Genomic DNA, 15,872 nt, shown 5'->3' on the forward strand with positions numbered 1-15,872 from the left:
TCCCACCAGTTTGTTGCTGTTTTAATATTATAATTTTTGCACAAATTCCAATGGATCATTTGTGCTACTGAATTGTGCCACAATTTATAATCAGTCTGCACGATTTTTTTACAGCAGCTGAGTATGTGATCAACAGTTTCATCAGCTTCTTTGCAAAGTCTGCATTTGGCATCATCAGAGGATTTTTCGATTTTGGTTTTAATGGCATTAGTGCAGATAGCTTGTTCTTGCGCAGCCAGGATTAGTGACTCTGTTTCTTTCTTTAATGTACCTGTTGTTAATCATAACCAAGTTTGTTCACTGTCCACTTTATCTTTTCTTTTTTCCAGAAATTGGCCATGCAGTGCTTTGTTCTGCCAACTCTCCATTCTTGATTTTATCACATGTTTTCTGTATTCTTGTTTCGTCTGTTGGGCCTTCAGTAGATTTTTGTTCTTTACTTCGATTAATAGATGTTCTTGACTTTCTTTTAAATAATCAGTCAGTGCATGTTTTTCTTCTTCAACTGTTTGCTTCACTTGTAATAATCCTCTGCCACCTGATTTTCGGGGCAGTTACAGTCTATCAGTATCACCACGTGGATGTAAACTGTAGTGCATTGTCATTAGTTTCCTGGTTTTTTGGTCCAAAATGTCCAAATCAGCTTGTGTCCAGTTAACTATACCAGCTGTGTATCTTATAACTGGTATTGCCCAGGTATTTATGGCCTTGATTGTATTTCCACCATTCAATTTAGATTTCAAAATTTTCCTAACTCTGTTGGTGTACTCTCGCCTGACAATAGTTTTTACTTCTCCATGCTTGATATTATCCAACTGCAGAATGCCTAAGTATTTGTAGGCTTCATTTTCATTGCATTTAATTAGTTGGCCATTGGGCATTTCAAATCCCTCACATGCAGTGATTTTGCCCCTTTTTATGGATACAGTGGCGCATTTTTCCATGCCAAACTGCATTGAAATATCGATGCTGAATACTCGGACTGTATTTGTCAATGATTGGATTTCTATTTCTGACTTTCCATAGAGTTTCAAATCATCTATATATAGTAAATGCGAAATTTTTTCAGCTTCTTTGGCTGTTTGGTAGCCTAATTTCATTTTTTTAAAGATTACTGATAGTGGGATCATTGTGATGACGAAGAGAAGAGGTGAAAGTGAATCACCCTGGAAAATTCCTCGCTTGATATTAACCATTCCGTAGATCTCATTCCCTACTGTCAACTCAGTTCTCCATTGTTTCATCGCCTTTTCAGTAAAGGATGTAATATTTTTGCTAATGCCAGTTGTTTCTAAGCGTTTTATGATCCAACTATGTGGCAGTGAGTCAAATGCCTTTTTGTAATCAATCCAGACTATATTCAAGTTCGTTTTTCTGTTCTTACAATTTTCTAATATCATTTTATCAATTAGGAGCTGATCTTTTGTGCCCCTGCTCCTTCTTTTGTTGCCTTTTTGCTCTACTGGCAAGATGTTGTTTGTTTCCAAATAATCCATCATGTTATCTGCAATAATGCCTGTGAGTAATTTGAAGGTTGTTGGCAAGCATGTTATTGGTCTGTAGTTTTCAGGTGTTGTTCCTCTAGTTGCATCTTTCTGAATTAAATATGTTTTTCCAGTTCTCAACCATTCATCAATTTGGCCCTTTTGTAAAATTTCATTCAGTTGCCTGGCCAATATTGCATGTAAACTGGTCAGATATTTGAGCCAGAAACTATGTAAATGGTCCTTTCTAGGTGATGTCCAATTCTTTACCTTTTAAACTCGATTTTTGACCATCTCAGTTGTTATTTCTAATACTTGCATTTGTTTGTTGCCAATGCTTTCCTCAAAGTCATGTATCCACTTTGCTTCCTTATTGTAGTCCTTTGCATTTTCCCACAATTTTTTCCAGAATTCAACTGTGGCCTGCTTTTCTGGTTTTTCACTTTTGGTGTCACCATTCACATTAAGACTTTGATAAAAACGCCGTTGGTCTGATCGAAATTGCTGATTTTGTTTATATTGGATGATTCGTGCCTCATATCTTTCAATTTTTCTAGCTGTTGCTGTTATCTGCTGTACAATCTCTACAGCTTCATTGATGTTTCTTGTATCCAATCCATATCTTCTGATTAGCCAATCTATGGTTTTGTTGTTTTTAAGCCGTTGCTCCTGCATGTTCTTTAAGTTACTAGCATCTGCCCTTAATTTTTTGACTTTTTGTTCTAATCGGATTTTCCACTTTGGCTTTGATGCTTTTTCTGTTGTGTGACTAGGTACTTTGATTTTAATGCCTAGTTCATTAGTGATTATTACAGCTGCGCTGTACATTAACTGGTTCGTTTCCAAGATGGATCCCGATTCAATTGTTGAAAATACTGCATTAACCATTTTCATGATAGGGGCCAAAATTTTCTTAGGCACAGTTTTTAGTGATGGTAAACGTTGCCTTTCCTCATTAAGCAGAAAATGCTCCATGATCTTATCCTTCAATTCTTTTTGTTTTTGAGTTAGTTCATCAGTTGGTTCAATGATAACTGGTTCAAGTGGTGGTGGTGTTATTTCCTCCCCGAGAGCTTCTTCTGGGAGTTCCACTATAATGTCTTTAGTTGTGTCTTGAATATCAGTTATTTCCGCTTGTGATATTGTTTTTTTTGGTTTTGCAATTTGCCTGAATTTCCTCAAGTTCAACTTCACTAAACACTTTATTCCGTATAATAAATCGCCTTTGATCTGCTAGTCGTTGTTCACTAACATTTGAATCTGGATATTGTTGTTTCCATAATTCATACATTCGCTTTTAATAACCTCTTTTTTCTGGCTCTGAGTTGTAGTAACAGGCCATTATGGCACAGTTTTCATCTGCACTATATTTTTGTCGATTTGTTGGCTGGTCCACTTGTAGCCCACTTGTCAACGGATGTCCAGGGACCCCAACATCCACCGCAGCCCTTGTTAACCCGCACGATGACCGATGCGGTATAAAATTTTTATTCGTTTCTTTCACCATATTGTATGGGTTGGCAGGGTTTTTTTAATGGGGCCAGTTGCCAACCTGACCCCAACCCTCCTCCTTTCTCATCCAGGCTTGGGACCGGCAACGGCGGAGTTGTTGTTGTTGTTGTTGTTGTTGTTGTTGTTATTATTTACTTTATTCATTAAACATGAAATTCAGCTAACAGAACATTCAAAAATGCATTACAAATACCAGTGACTGGTGCTAATCATTGATACAGTTTGCTCCTAGTGTCCTAGGTATCAACCAAGTACTTTCTTAAAATATAAGATGTTACAAGTAGCACAGTTTTTTGCAGTTCCACTGGTGTTATTGCATGAAGCTGCAATTTGCTGATGTATCTTGTAAAATTCTTGGACATGGTGCCAAGTGCCCCAATGACAATGGGTATCACTGTTACATGCTTCATAGTAATATTTGAGGATTTGTCTATTTTCTTCGGTTGTCCAAGTTTTGCACTTTGGTTCCATTTGCTTTGCAGTTGCACGCCCTGGTTCCTGGCAGTAACAACTGAACCCTGTAGCCCCTTTTTCGATAGATGTCCAGGAGCCATAGCATCTGACATGGTCCTTGTTGACTCGGGCAATGACCAATCCAAAGTGGAATTTTGTTGGTTTCTCCTCATCATTAGTGATGGTAGGTGCCTGGGTTGGTTCTCAGTGCTAAGCCACTACTTGTTCAAGGACGATAATATCATAACTGTAGGAACCACACCAGATAACTGTCCAGGCCCAGCCACGGCAGGAAAGAGGCCTACCTTTATTATTATTATTATATTTTTCTCATGTGTAAATTTTATTTTCTGTTAAACTATTCAGTGGAAATATTCTGCTGAGAAAATGAAGAATTTAAAAGAAAAATTAAAAGATTATAAGGAAACTTTAGGACATCATTCTGCAACACTGTGTGAACAATTTCAACCCTTAGAGAAACTGTAAATGTTTAGTTTTTTGAATTCTCTCCCTACCTACACACAGAAAGATGCAAAAGCAGCAAAATACTAGCTACAAGCAGTTGTGTCTGCATGTTCAAACCCATAAAATAGAGCCAAAATATGATAGTCAGAATTGCTGTCTGGCATCTTATTCTGAAGTGCAAGCAAAAGTCAGGGTTTTTTTGTTTTTTTTTTGATAGCTCATACTTGAAATATGCCTGAGAGATGACCATGCAGTAGATAATATAAGGTATTGAATCAACATTGATTGGGGGGGATCCTCCTGTTAAATGCAGTGTCACACATACACTAGAACAGTGTTTCTAAAGCTCAGCTCTTTTACAATGTGTGGACTACAAATCCCAGAATTTCCCAACCAGCTAACTGCTTGCTGATGAATTCTGGGAATTGAAGTCCACATATCTTAATGCTCTAAGGTTGAGAAACAATGCACTGGAGTGCTGTGCAGTCATCTGACCTCCTCAATGACTACTTATAGCAGGGGTTAGCAACCTGCAAGTCTGGAGCTGCATGTGGCTCTTTCATCCCTCTGCTGCGGCTCCCTGTCGCCAGTTGACATCATAATTTTGAGAGGCGCTTCCTGTTGGGGTGGGAAGCAGGAGGAGACTCTATGGCAAGGGATGGATTTTCTGGTCAGCTCCACAATTGATAGGGCTTTCGGTTAGGACAGGTAGAGGAAAAAGGATGCTAGAAGGAAACTCTATGGTGGAAGAATCGGACTTCCGGTCAGCTCCAGAATTGAACCGGGGGGGGGGGCTTCCGGTTAGGACCTTTGTGGAGTGTTTAAAGTTGCTGACCCCTAACCTATAGAATGACATTCATGAAACTTCACTGCCTTCCTAACTTTTGTAAGAACATTGAATGCCTATAAAAGAAGTTGATATTTTATGTATCAGGTACTCCTACAATAAAACAGCTTAACCATGATTCATTGAATTGTCAACAAAATTGACTGAGTTTACAAAATACACTAAGTTCTAAACCACATTTTATAAATGATATGGTTTTTCTCAACCTAATCAACCATAACCAAATCATATTATGCTTGAATGAAGTGCAATTACAAAGCTGCATCCATCCCAATTTCTTGGACAAATATTAACATTCTAATTAGTGAGGTATGGCTGACTATATAAAACATGTTTACCAATCTGTACATGTGGTGTTAACATTCGTCCAGGCACATCTCTGTGTGGAATTTTTCCATGAACATTTTCATTCTACTAGGTCTACAAGTGAAGGGGAATCAGAGCTATGCTTTCCTGTTGCCGGCTAATTTGCCTTCTGTTTCTTTAACCTCTAATCCAAAATAATTGCACTGATGTTTTAGCTACAGAATGCCTTTTCTCTTGCATTTTACCCCTTTTTTCAATAATTTGCTTTCTAACTATATTCATTCTGCATATTGGTATGTCAAGCTGTCTTACTTCCATCCTTTACTTCTCTGCTTTTATTTTGCCTTTTCAGCAGAAAGATCAAGCTAAGACTAATCTTACTCCAACCTTTTCAGTTCAGGTCAGTATCTTAGACAATCATAACAGTGAGACAAACTTCTTTGTTTGATTTTAGCAACACCAGCCTTTATTCCAGATCAAAATAGTTCTCTGTTATATAAAACATCTGAACAAAGTTTGGGCTAATTTCTTGGGAAGAATAACAGGTGGACTCTCAGTTATTTTCTCTACCTGGCATTTAAGCCAATACATCCGTGGAACCATGGAATGCCTGGCAATACTACCCACTGAGCAACACCCACGCCAGAAGAGTATTCAGACTAATATATTGGACTAGATTTTCAGGATGCTTGGTTCCAAAGTCTATTTAGTATGTGGTCTGCAAAGCTGACTACTTTGCCTCTGAAAATATAGCCACAGTTGCCAGCAAAATAAAATTAAAAATCTCTAGGCCAAGATCACTAAATCCTAAAATCCAACACTGCCCATGTATGTAGACTGCTTACATTCATTCGGGAAATGAATATTGTTCAAAGCTACAAATTTGGGGGTACAGCAAAATGGGTTGCAAGCAGTATTTATGGCCATGGAAACAGATGGCATGGGAAAATCAAAATAAGTACTTAAGAAGAAAGCAAATAAAGAGTACAAAGCAGAGCAGGGCGATGAGCTGGCAAAACATGCTCAGAAATAAAACTTAACATAAAATTTAGAAGATGGACAAGGGGAAGAAAACCATGGTCAATAGAAATGGGATGCCACTTGTCCGATATCATTATCTGTATACTACGGTGATACACTATCTTATCAAGTCCCAAAGGTGCTTTTTTCAAGAGGCAACTGGACTTTCTGGTTTTTCTTTGAAGACGTTTTGCTTCTCATCCAAGAAGTTTTTTCAGTTCTATAATCAAGAGCAGAAGAAGCTTCTTGAATGAGAAGTGAAATGTCTTCAAATAAAAAAAAAGAAAGTCTAGTTGCCTCTTGAAAAAAGCATCTTTGGGACCACCATGATCGGGATGACTGAGAATTTCCATAGTTATCTTATTAAGTGTCTTCTGTTTGCATGTTAGTGGCATTTTGCATTGTTAAAAATATTCTTTTTTATGTTTCTTTTTTTTTCTAGTCATGCTGGCCAGGACACAGGCGAATTAATGGCACTATCATTGGTGGAATTTGTAGGCCGTGCACTTGTTTTGGTCATGCAGAGTCCTGTGATGATATCACTGGAGAGTGCCTGGTAAGTGCTGCTTGACAGCTCAGGATAATATTGCAATTGAATTAACTACCTGACAGATGCTGACTTTAAAAAAAAGTAAAGGTTTCCCCTGTTCAGTTATGCCCAACTCTAGGGGTCAATGTTCATCTCTCTTTCCTAGCTAAGGGAGCCAGCATTGTCTGGAAATGCTTCCATGGTCATATGATCTGCATCACTGTATGCCGAGGCGCAAGGAACACTTACTTTCACACTGAAGTGGTACCTATTTATCTACTTGCATTTGCATGCTTTTGAACTGTTTGTCAGGAACTGGAGCAAGAACAGGAGCTCACCCCATTATATGGTACTTGGGTCTAGAACTGACAACCTTCTTGTGGCAGCCCAGGATCTTAACCACTAGGACACCACACCCCTGTTAGAGATACTAACTACTTAAAGGGAAAAATAGCTGTGATTTGATAGGCAGGATCTTTATTAATGGGCTGCTTCTGAAGTTAAAGAGTCTCTTGGTAGTATGAAAAAATAGCTCATGAGCATAAGGGTGAGCAAGAAAACTTTTGATATTTATTTCACAGCAATAAGCCTTATCCAAAATAGCAAAGAGAAAAGCTTCTGGTCAGGCATGAAATCCTCTTACCTTCGCTACTGGTTCAGAACCGGGAGTGCACATGCAGAGCATCCATGATGACATCTGGGAGGGTGGGCGGAACCTCCCACCACTGCCACTACTGGTTCTCCTGAACTGGTGCAAACCAGCAGAATACCACCTTTGCTTCTGGTGTACTGTACAATGTTCTAATTTCTGTTGTGAGATTTACTTAACATATAGAATAGTGTAGGAAATTATTAGTGACTGCTATTGTAATACATCATGCAGGTATAATTGTAATTCTCAGTAAATATAAAAATTCTTACAAAAGAAAATGATTGCAAAGGAAACGTAGCTTAGGCTACATAGAAAGGTGCCTTTTCTTGATTGAATGCATAAATCTTACAGCTGCCTACTAATCTGGAATTAAATGCATTTATGAATCAGAATAATAATACTTAGAGTGCCAGTGTTTCCAGCCTGCTCTCTAGCTTATTTTGACTGTGTAAATTATGCTGAATAGACTGCTTTGATTAACTCAAGGGCATTTTAGTTTTATATTGTCTGACATGGCATGAAGCTTGAAACAACATTTCTCATTTCATTAGTCCTGCAGAAATTCAATTTGAGCCACTGCCAGTTGAATGGGATATCATATTCCAGATTCCCTCTAGTATTTGAACTAACTCGGCATTGTTCTTCTCAAGGAAAAGTTTCAAGGAAAAAGCTAAATAAAAATGCAGTGGGTTTACAATACAGGCTGGCATTTGAAATACCATTGTCCTTCCTGTTTTGTCTCTGTATGAAATGTCTACATATTTTGCAGTTTAAACTATTTTAAACTGCTGGGTTTTTGAAAATGTACCTTTATGAAAAAATACCTTAAATAATTCACCTATTAATTTTATATTTGATATAAAAATATGTACAGGGCAAACTATAAACTATTAAAATGATTTTTAAACTCTTAAATTACCCTAGCAATTCATTAGTGTAATGTAACCAATATTATTTTTTCTAAATTGCGGTTTGGCTTTGGACAGAGGTAAAATGTGCAAGGCTAAAATACCTGGAATCTTGCTCTCCCAAATGGAGTACAACCAAAAACTTTTGTTTTCAGTTGCTTGTGTGTTGGTGGGAGAATAGAACTGTTTATTTGGCCAGTGTTTAATTTTATAATTAGTTTTCTGTCCAACGCCAATAAATAAATTTAATGTGGGACGACCAGGTAGGAAAAGCCTGGAACTAGGAAATTCAATTCAGCACTATATCTGTCTGGAGTGTCATATTTATCTGCAGTTTTACAATGCTTCTCAGTCCTCTTTTCTGTAGTGTTTAAACACAACCTGTATCAGAGAAAATCATACACTGTCTAAACCTTGAAAAAGTATTTGTGTTGGCTGTAAGTTAAGTAGGATTGGTTGGTGCCCAGATAGGCAATTCAATTTGATCATAAGACTTTTGAAGTGAAATAAAGAAGGTAAAAAGACACACCACATCAAAGCGATTTTTTTCTCCCTAACTAAGTCATATTGCGCCTTTTGGACTTCTCATTACTATTCATCATGTTTTTCAGTAATACAACGGATAATTTAAGCAGCTAATTTACTGATACCTCTTTTGAATCTTCCTTAGCTTTGAAATACAGTTAAAAAGAAACTGAAATATGTTTCTCTGACAGTTTGATTCATAATAAGATCTCAGATCAAGACAAAGTCTGTAGGAAAAAGCCTACCTCTCATATGCATGTTGGAATAACTTGCAAGGTCTTTGATCCCAACAGACTGTTGCATACTGCAGAACTATACATTCATGGTGTGATTGTAATGTACATCATGACTTCTTCCATAGCTAGCACAAGCTATAAGCTGCTTGGTTATATTACACTATAGGCACGTTCTCCTTGCGCATGCAAAGCCATTCATGGATCTTAGTTCTTGTAAAGTCTTTTTGTTTTCATGTTGTGTGTTTGTTTTAATTCACTTCTGACTACACTAGTAGGCTGCTGTTCCTTCCTAAACCTCAGAGCAGCTAACAATGTCAATTTAAGATCACCCCCAAATATATAAAAAGTAATAGAAAAGATGCAAGCCAAAAGATAGAAATGCCATGTACCCACCAAACCACTTTCATTTTTTGACACACTCCGCTGTTCAAAATGGAGCAAAATAGAAGATTATTTTTTCTGGAACCTAAGAGGAATGAAGCTGAACAAATCTCTTCCAGGAAACACCAACTTTTGAGGCCGTAAGAGGTGGCAATCTCATCAGCACAAGATCTTCATGGAATTGACTCTCTTTGATCTGGTTGGACTGGCAGATATATACAGGAGAAGGTCTTCCTTTTGATAATCAGAGCAATGTGGGCTCTTAAACAGTGGTGGGATTCAGCCAGTTCACACCTATTCTGGAGAACCGTCTGTTAACTTTCTTAGCAGTTCAGAGAACCGATGGTTGGAAGAAATCTCATTTTGTTTTCTTCCACTTTTCAGGGCTAATCCTGTAAGGAAGGCAGGAAGGAAACATCCTGGTGTTGTTTCTAGCCTAATCTTTATTGCCCTGCTTCCAGAAACTGCCTCTCCAGTTAACCCTTGTTACATTGTAACAGCTAAGGTGAAGTGCCCATCAACGTGAGTGACGTTGAGTTGGCCATGCCCACACAGTCTCATGACCACCGAACCACACCTACCCAGCTGGTCATTAGGGGAGAGAACTGGTTGTTAAATTATTTGAATCCCACCACTGGTCTTAAAGGTATCAACATAGAGCAGCGCCCCCCAACATTTTGGGCACCGGGACCAGTTCTGTGGAGAGAGGTATTTCCCCAGACAGGAAGGGCATAGTTTTGTGTGCTGCCTATATCTCGCAGATGGGGCTTTGCTTGTTTGCACAGCCTGGTTTTTGGCTGAGAACCGGTGTCAACCCATGGACCACGGATTGGGGACCCCTGACATAGAGAGTTGCCATGTTCATATATCTAACTTTTTGTGAGTCAGCAACAGTCCTTGTAATTGTGGCAGGATGCTACTTGCTGGCCAGGCTATGGTTCAGCAATGGTTTAACTGGTCTTTCCCACATTATGGAAGGTTGGACTATATGATTCTTGAAGATCCTTCCAACTCTACAGTTCTATGATTCTATAAATTAGGCTGACATGTTCCTTCTCACTCATTTATTTAGTAGCTGTGGACAACCATTGGTTCTTGCTTTTATCAAATTGACAAAATAAAGTGCTACGATATAAGTTCCACCCCATTCATAAGTTCCTACAATGTCGTGATATGCATAACATAGGGGTTGTGTCACTGCCCCTTCATTTAATAACCAAGAAAACCACTCAACTCCATGTTTCAGAATTAAGTGTACTTTTACTGGTTACAAACGATGAGAAGCAAAGCAAAGCTGAATCTGAATAAAAGGCGCAAAAGCAATAGATATCAATACATGATTCATTCTCCTCCCCTTGGTACCCCAGTCCATAGTGCAATTATAATTCACCCAACTGTCAGGTGGGAGACATCTTCAAAAATCATCATCAGGATGGAATGCTGGACAGTTGGCCTCGGCGGGAAACTCCCCTCCTTCCACATGCGCAAAGAGATGATGAGAATAACTCCCTAATAAACAGTCCTCCAGTACAGAATGATTCCGTCCCCAAATACCATGCCCCCCCCGTTTCAATGGCAGCCAAAAAGCAGCAGCAAAGCAGAGGCTGACAGGTGGTATTGTTTTTGTTATTATGACCTCTTTGTATTCATCCCCAATAGCAATAGCACTTATATACCATTTCATAGTGATTTACAGACCTCTCTTAAGCAGTTTACAGACTCAGCATATTGCCCCAAACTATCTGGGTCCTCATTTTACTGAAGGATGGAAGGCTGAGTCAACCTGGAGCTGTTGAGAATCGAACTGCCAAAGAGGCAGTCTGATGTCAGCAGAATTAGCTGTAGTACTACATTCTAACCATTGCGGTATCACAGCTCTTGATGGATGCCAGTGCTAGTAAGTTATGTTAGTTTAGTATTATATTAGTATTATGATGGCATCTAGAAAAAACTTTTTACTTTCCTTTATTTCTCCTGAGATAATTTATCAATGTTTCATTTTAAAAATAGGGAGTCATCATTGTTCATTTTAGATTCTGGAGATTCTTGCCTTATCCAAAAGCATACGAAAGGTATAACTTCAATGCCATCTGCTTCCTCTCACAAGCCATCTTAAAACTAAAAATGCAGACCTCGTTTCTTGACATTCTTTTCTTACTATCTCTTGTTTTGCTTAATTTATAGTCTCACCTACTTTTTATCCTCCAGATGCCTTAATAATTAATAATAATTAATCTCCCTAAGCAGGATTGTATATATTAGTAGTTTTTTAAACAGTTTTTGTTTGGTTCTTGCTCTTCTTTTTCTTTTCTTTCCCACCAGTAAATGCAACAGCTGGCATATGAATTGACTAACTGTGGATTTGCATACAGATGCCAGCTTCATTGGAAGTCATTTAATTCTGATGAATTTAATATTTAAAGGATTTAAATTTTGTATTTGTTTTATACTGTTGTTTGTTACCCTGAATGGTAATTAGCATTGCTCCTTCTTGTTTTGGTTTGAATTTACAGGTAATTCTCAACTTATGACATCTTTAAGTAGTGTAATCATTAAGTTAGGCATACATGGCCTTTTACCCTGTGGCCATTAAGCAAGTCATCACATGATAGCCATTTGCAAACTTCTCTGCTGGCTTATTGACTTTGGTTGCCATAAACCATTTGGAAAGGTCACAAATGATCATGCTGTCTCAGGACATTGCAATCAATGTCATGATTGTTGCATTTATGCCTAAATAGCAATCACATGACTGTTGGGATGCACACAACCATGCCATAAGCGTAAGGATCTGTCATGTCACTATTTTCAGTATTGGCATTACTTCAAATATTCGCTGAATAAATGGTTATAAGTTAAGGGCTACCTGTGATGTCTTTAATCAAATATACACCACATCGAATCATTTCAATTAAACTGAAAAGATGAAATAATCAAGCAATCAATGACAGTATTCTCTTGTTGCCTGCTAATTGTTGCCTGGATTTTTACAGTCTAGATCTGTCACAGCATTATAACAGACATTGAAACACCAGCTACCTTTTCCTGGCAGCTTTATATTACCTTTCATTTTTCTTCTCACAACAGCAACCCTCTTATTGTAAACTGACAGATGGTGAGTAAGTCATCTAATGAGCCATATGGTCAAATATGGACTTGAGGCTCCTTAGTTACAGTTCAGAATATGGAACTTTGGAGCCATAGAATAATGAAACAATATAGCTGCCATTTTCTTCTTTTCATATTTCTTAAGTTCAATCATGGAACAGCAGACCTGTTAGATCTATCTTTTGTCTATTTTATCCAGGTTTTTTTTTAATGTACTGGTTTGTTCTCCTGATGCAGAGGACCATAAAACAATGGTACTATTTTTCCTCAAAAGCATGCCTAATAAAAATAAGCAATTTCATACTTGATTTCTTGCTGTGGGTTAGAGCTATAAGAAGGCAGGGGAATCCAGTAATTCGGAGCCATGGTAAGTATGGAATATGCCATAGCCAAAATGAAGGAAGGGATTGAAATCAGGAAAGGCATTTTGGGAGTTGGGTTTCACATATGGGAGATTAGCTTTTTGTGTGAGCTATGTGATGTCATATCCAAAAATAAATCATCAGATTATCAGAATTTTGAATGTACAAAACAAAAATAGCATATAAATGCTCTTCAATAGTATCTCAATAGTATCTTCAACTGCAAGTAATAAAACTAAAGGAAGCAAAGACAAATGAAAAGATTTATCTTTCTTCCTAAATCCAATATTACTTTGGTTTCTTACTTCCTATTTATAATAATATTCTCATAATAATCTATCTTTTAGGTTATGAGCAACCATTAGGAAATGGGTCTTCCCTTCCTTCTTTTCTTCCTCCATTCTTCTATGAAAGGACTCAAAACAGCTTTCATTAATGCAGTCAATGTAATTATAATAATATGAATAATATGCCAAATTAAAAATCTATCTCAAGGCAAACCTGTTATTGTTAATATTGAAATACCTTGCAAAATGCAATAGTCTTTAAGTGCCACCTTAAAGGGCAGAAAGTTAGGGGCACCATATACATATATTAGGAGGCAAATGTTACAAAATATCACTTCAGACATTTCAGTGACCTTCAATATTGTGTACCATGATATCCTTTTGGATGATCTGTGAGGTTTTAAGATTTAAGGAACAGAGTTTCATTGATTCTACTCTTTCTTGAATGACTAGTTCTAATTAAAGAAGTCATGACCAGTGGTGGGATTCAAATAATTTAACAATTGGTTCTCTGCCCTAATGACCAGGTGGGTAGACAGGGCTTGGTGGTCATGTGACCGGTGGGCGTGGCTAACTCAACATCACTCAGGTCATGGGGGCTTCGCCTTAGCTGTTACAATGTGATAAGGGTTAATCAGAGGGGCAGTTTCTGTAAGCAGGGCGATAAACATTAGACTAGAAGCAACACCAGAATGTTTCCTTCCTGCCTTCTTTACAGGATTAGCTTTGTAAAGTGGAAAAAAACAAAATAAGATTTCTTCCAACAATCGCTTCTTGAACTGCCTAGAAAGTTAACAACCGGTTCTCCCAAATAGGTGCAAGCTGGTTGAATCCCACCACTGGTAATGACTATACATGCTCCAATACATGGCCTTTCAGGCAGGCTTTGACCCATTTTTCTTTCTTCAGATCATTTTGGATGTACTCTGAAAGTGTAGTGTTTGACTATTTGAGTTTTGTAAGATTTCTTAGGATAAGCCTATGGTTTCTGTTGAGGACATGAAGGCACATACAGATTCCCATTTCCAGTGCATGGTGATTGAAGACCACAACCTACTTCTTGCTCTAGTCTAGGGAAAAGAAGGACTAAGGGTGACATGATAGCTGTGTCCCAATATTTGAGGGACTGCTACAAAGAAGAAGGGATCAATCTATTTTCCAAAGCAGCAGAAGACAAGACAATAAACAATGGATAGAAATTAATCAAGGAGAAGAGCAACCTAGATCTAAGGATACATTTCCTAATAGTGAGGAATTGTTTGTCTTTTGAAGGTGTGGGTGCTCCATCACTGGATGCTTTTAAGAAGAGGCTGGACAGTCGCTTGTCTCAAATGCTATAGGATCTGCTGCTTGAATAGGTGGTTGGAGTAAAAGACTTCCAAGGTCTCTTCCAACTCTGTTATTCTGTTATCTGTTATCAACATTCTGGTATCTGTTAAGTCTCCAGAATCAATTCCTGTCCTGCTATGAGATACAGGAGTTTAGGAAGGGCTATCACTAAGCAATGCAGCAATCTGTAAAATAAGAAAATAAGCCAATACCCTGGTATCTAATCCCTACTGAATGTTGTATATGTGCTATCAATTAGCATAATTATTGAAATATATCCTGAGCAAGGTTGTTCATGAATTAGAATTAATTAAGGCAATGAAAAGTATAGTTAACTACTGGGGCAGGTAAAAGGGCGGGATCTAACAGATGTCACTTCAATTTTCTGTCTGGAAGATGATGGTTATAATATTGGGCTAGAGAAACTCAATACAATTAAAGTCAGCCATCTGACTTACAAGGTGATCTTGAGTCATATATTGGTTTTCAGACTATCATGGTTTATAAAGTTGTTACAAGAATGTGAAATAGGCTGGGAATAGGCTATATAAGATGGGATAGTACAAAATTTGAAGTCTTTGATGGAAACAAAGCATCAATTTGAGTCCTAAGGGATTCCATACCATGCTAGGTTACTTTTAAAACCTAGTACTCTATGATGCACTGAAAAAGGATGTTTTGTGTCTTCTTCCTCTGTCTGTTTAGAACTGCAAGCACAACACAGGTGGTCGATATTGTGATAGATGTCTTCCTGGTTTCTATGGAGATGCTACTAAAGGGAAAGCTGATGACTGCCAGCTGTGTACCTGCCCACTGAGTATATCTTCAAACAAGTAAGTTGCAAATTCAGTCAGTAAAAATACTATCAAATTGTTCCTTGAAGTATTCTTTCATCAGTCCATGAGAAAACAAAAAAAGATTAACATCAATGTACAAGGTATCACAAAAATTCACCAGTTCTCTTAGTTCTCAGTAAAGCAATAAATATCAACACAAAGTACCTTTTCATTACAATCACACAATGCTTTATTTTATATTCCATCATTTTCACAATGTTCAGATAAAAGGGAAAAGGAAAACACCACTGTCATAGATCTATTATGATCCCCAAAGTTCAGTTTGGTAGGAAGATCTATTTCTCCTGAGATTTTCTATAGTTCTCAGCAAACTGGGGTTAAACCTATAGAGTTCACTTTGGAATAGGAATAGCTAATTTCTTGGATCTTGTACTCTGGAAAAAGATGACCCTTCTTATGACTCAGCTTTTATATATTTTATTATAATATGTTTTTATAATAAAAGCACATGGTCCAGAAAAAAACCCATAATTTCCTCTTAGAAGACTCAATAATTTGTCAGAGGGACAAGCAAAGCTTCCAATTTTTAGATACCATAATATACAAGCTTGAAAAATAATTAAGAAGGAGTTATGCCAGCATATTTTCCCTATTTGTTTAAACTGCCCAAC

The 15,872-nt window shown here is 37.6% G+C and overlaps 1 protein-coding gene across 1 annotated transcript in view; it reads left to right on the forward strand.

Annotated features, from left to right (window-relative positions):
* LAMA2 (laminin subunit alpha 2) overlaps window positions 1-15,872 on the forward strand; it is a 499,033-nt gene that overhangs the window by 301,285 nt on the left and 181,876 nt on the right. The window contains 2 exon segments of the mRNA XM_032215335.1: window positions 6,530-6,643; window positions 15,110-15,237. Coding sequence (XP_032071226.1) covers window positions 6,530-6,643; window positions 15,110-15,237 — 242 coding nt within the window.

This window comes from Thamnophis elegans, chromosome 4 (assembly GCF_009769535.1).
Source record: "Thamnophis elegans isolate rThaEle1 chromosome 4, rThaEle1.pri, whole genome shotgun sequence".
NCBI lineage: Eukaryota > Metazoa > Chordata > Lepidosauria > Squamata > Colubridae > Thamnophis > Thamnophis elegans.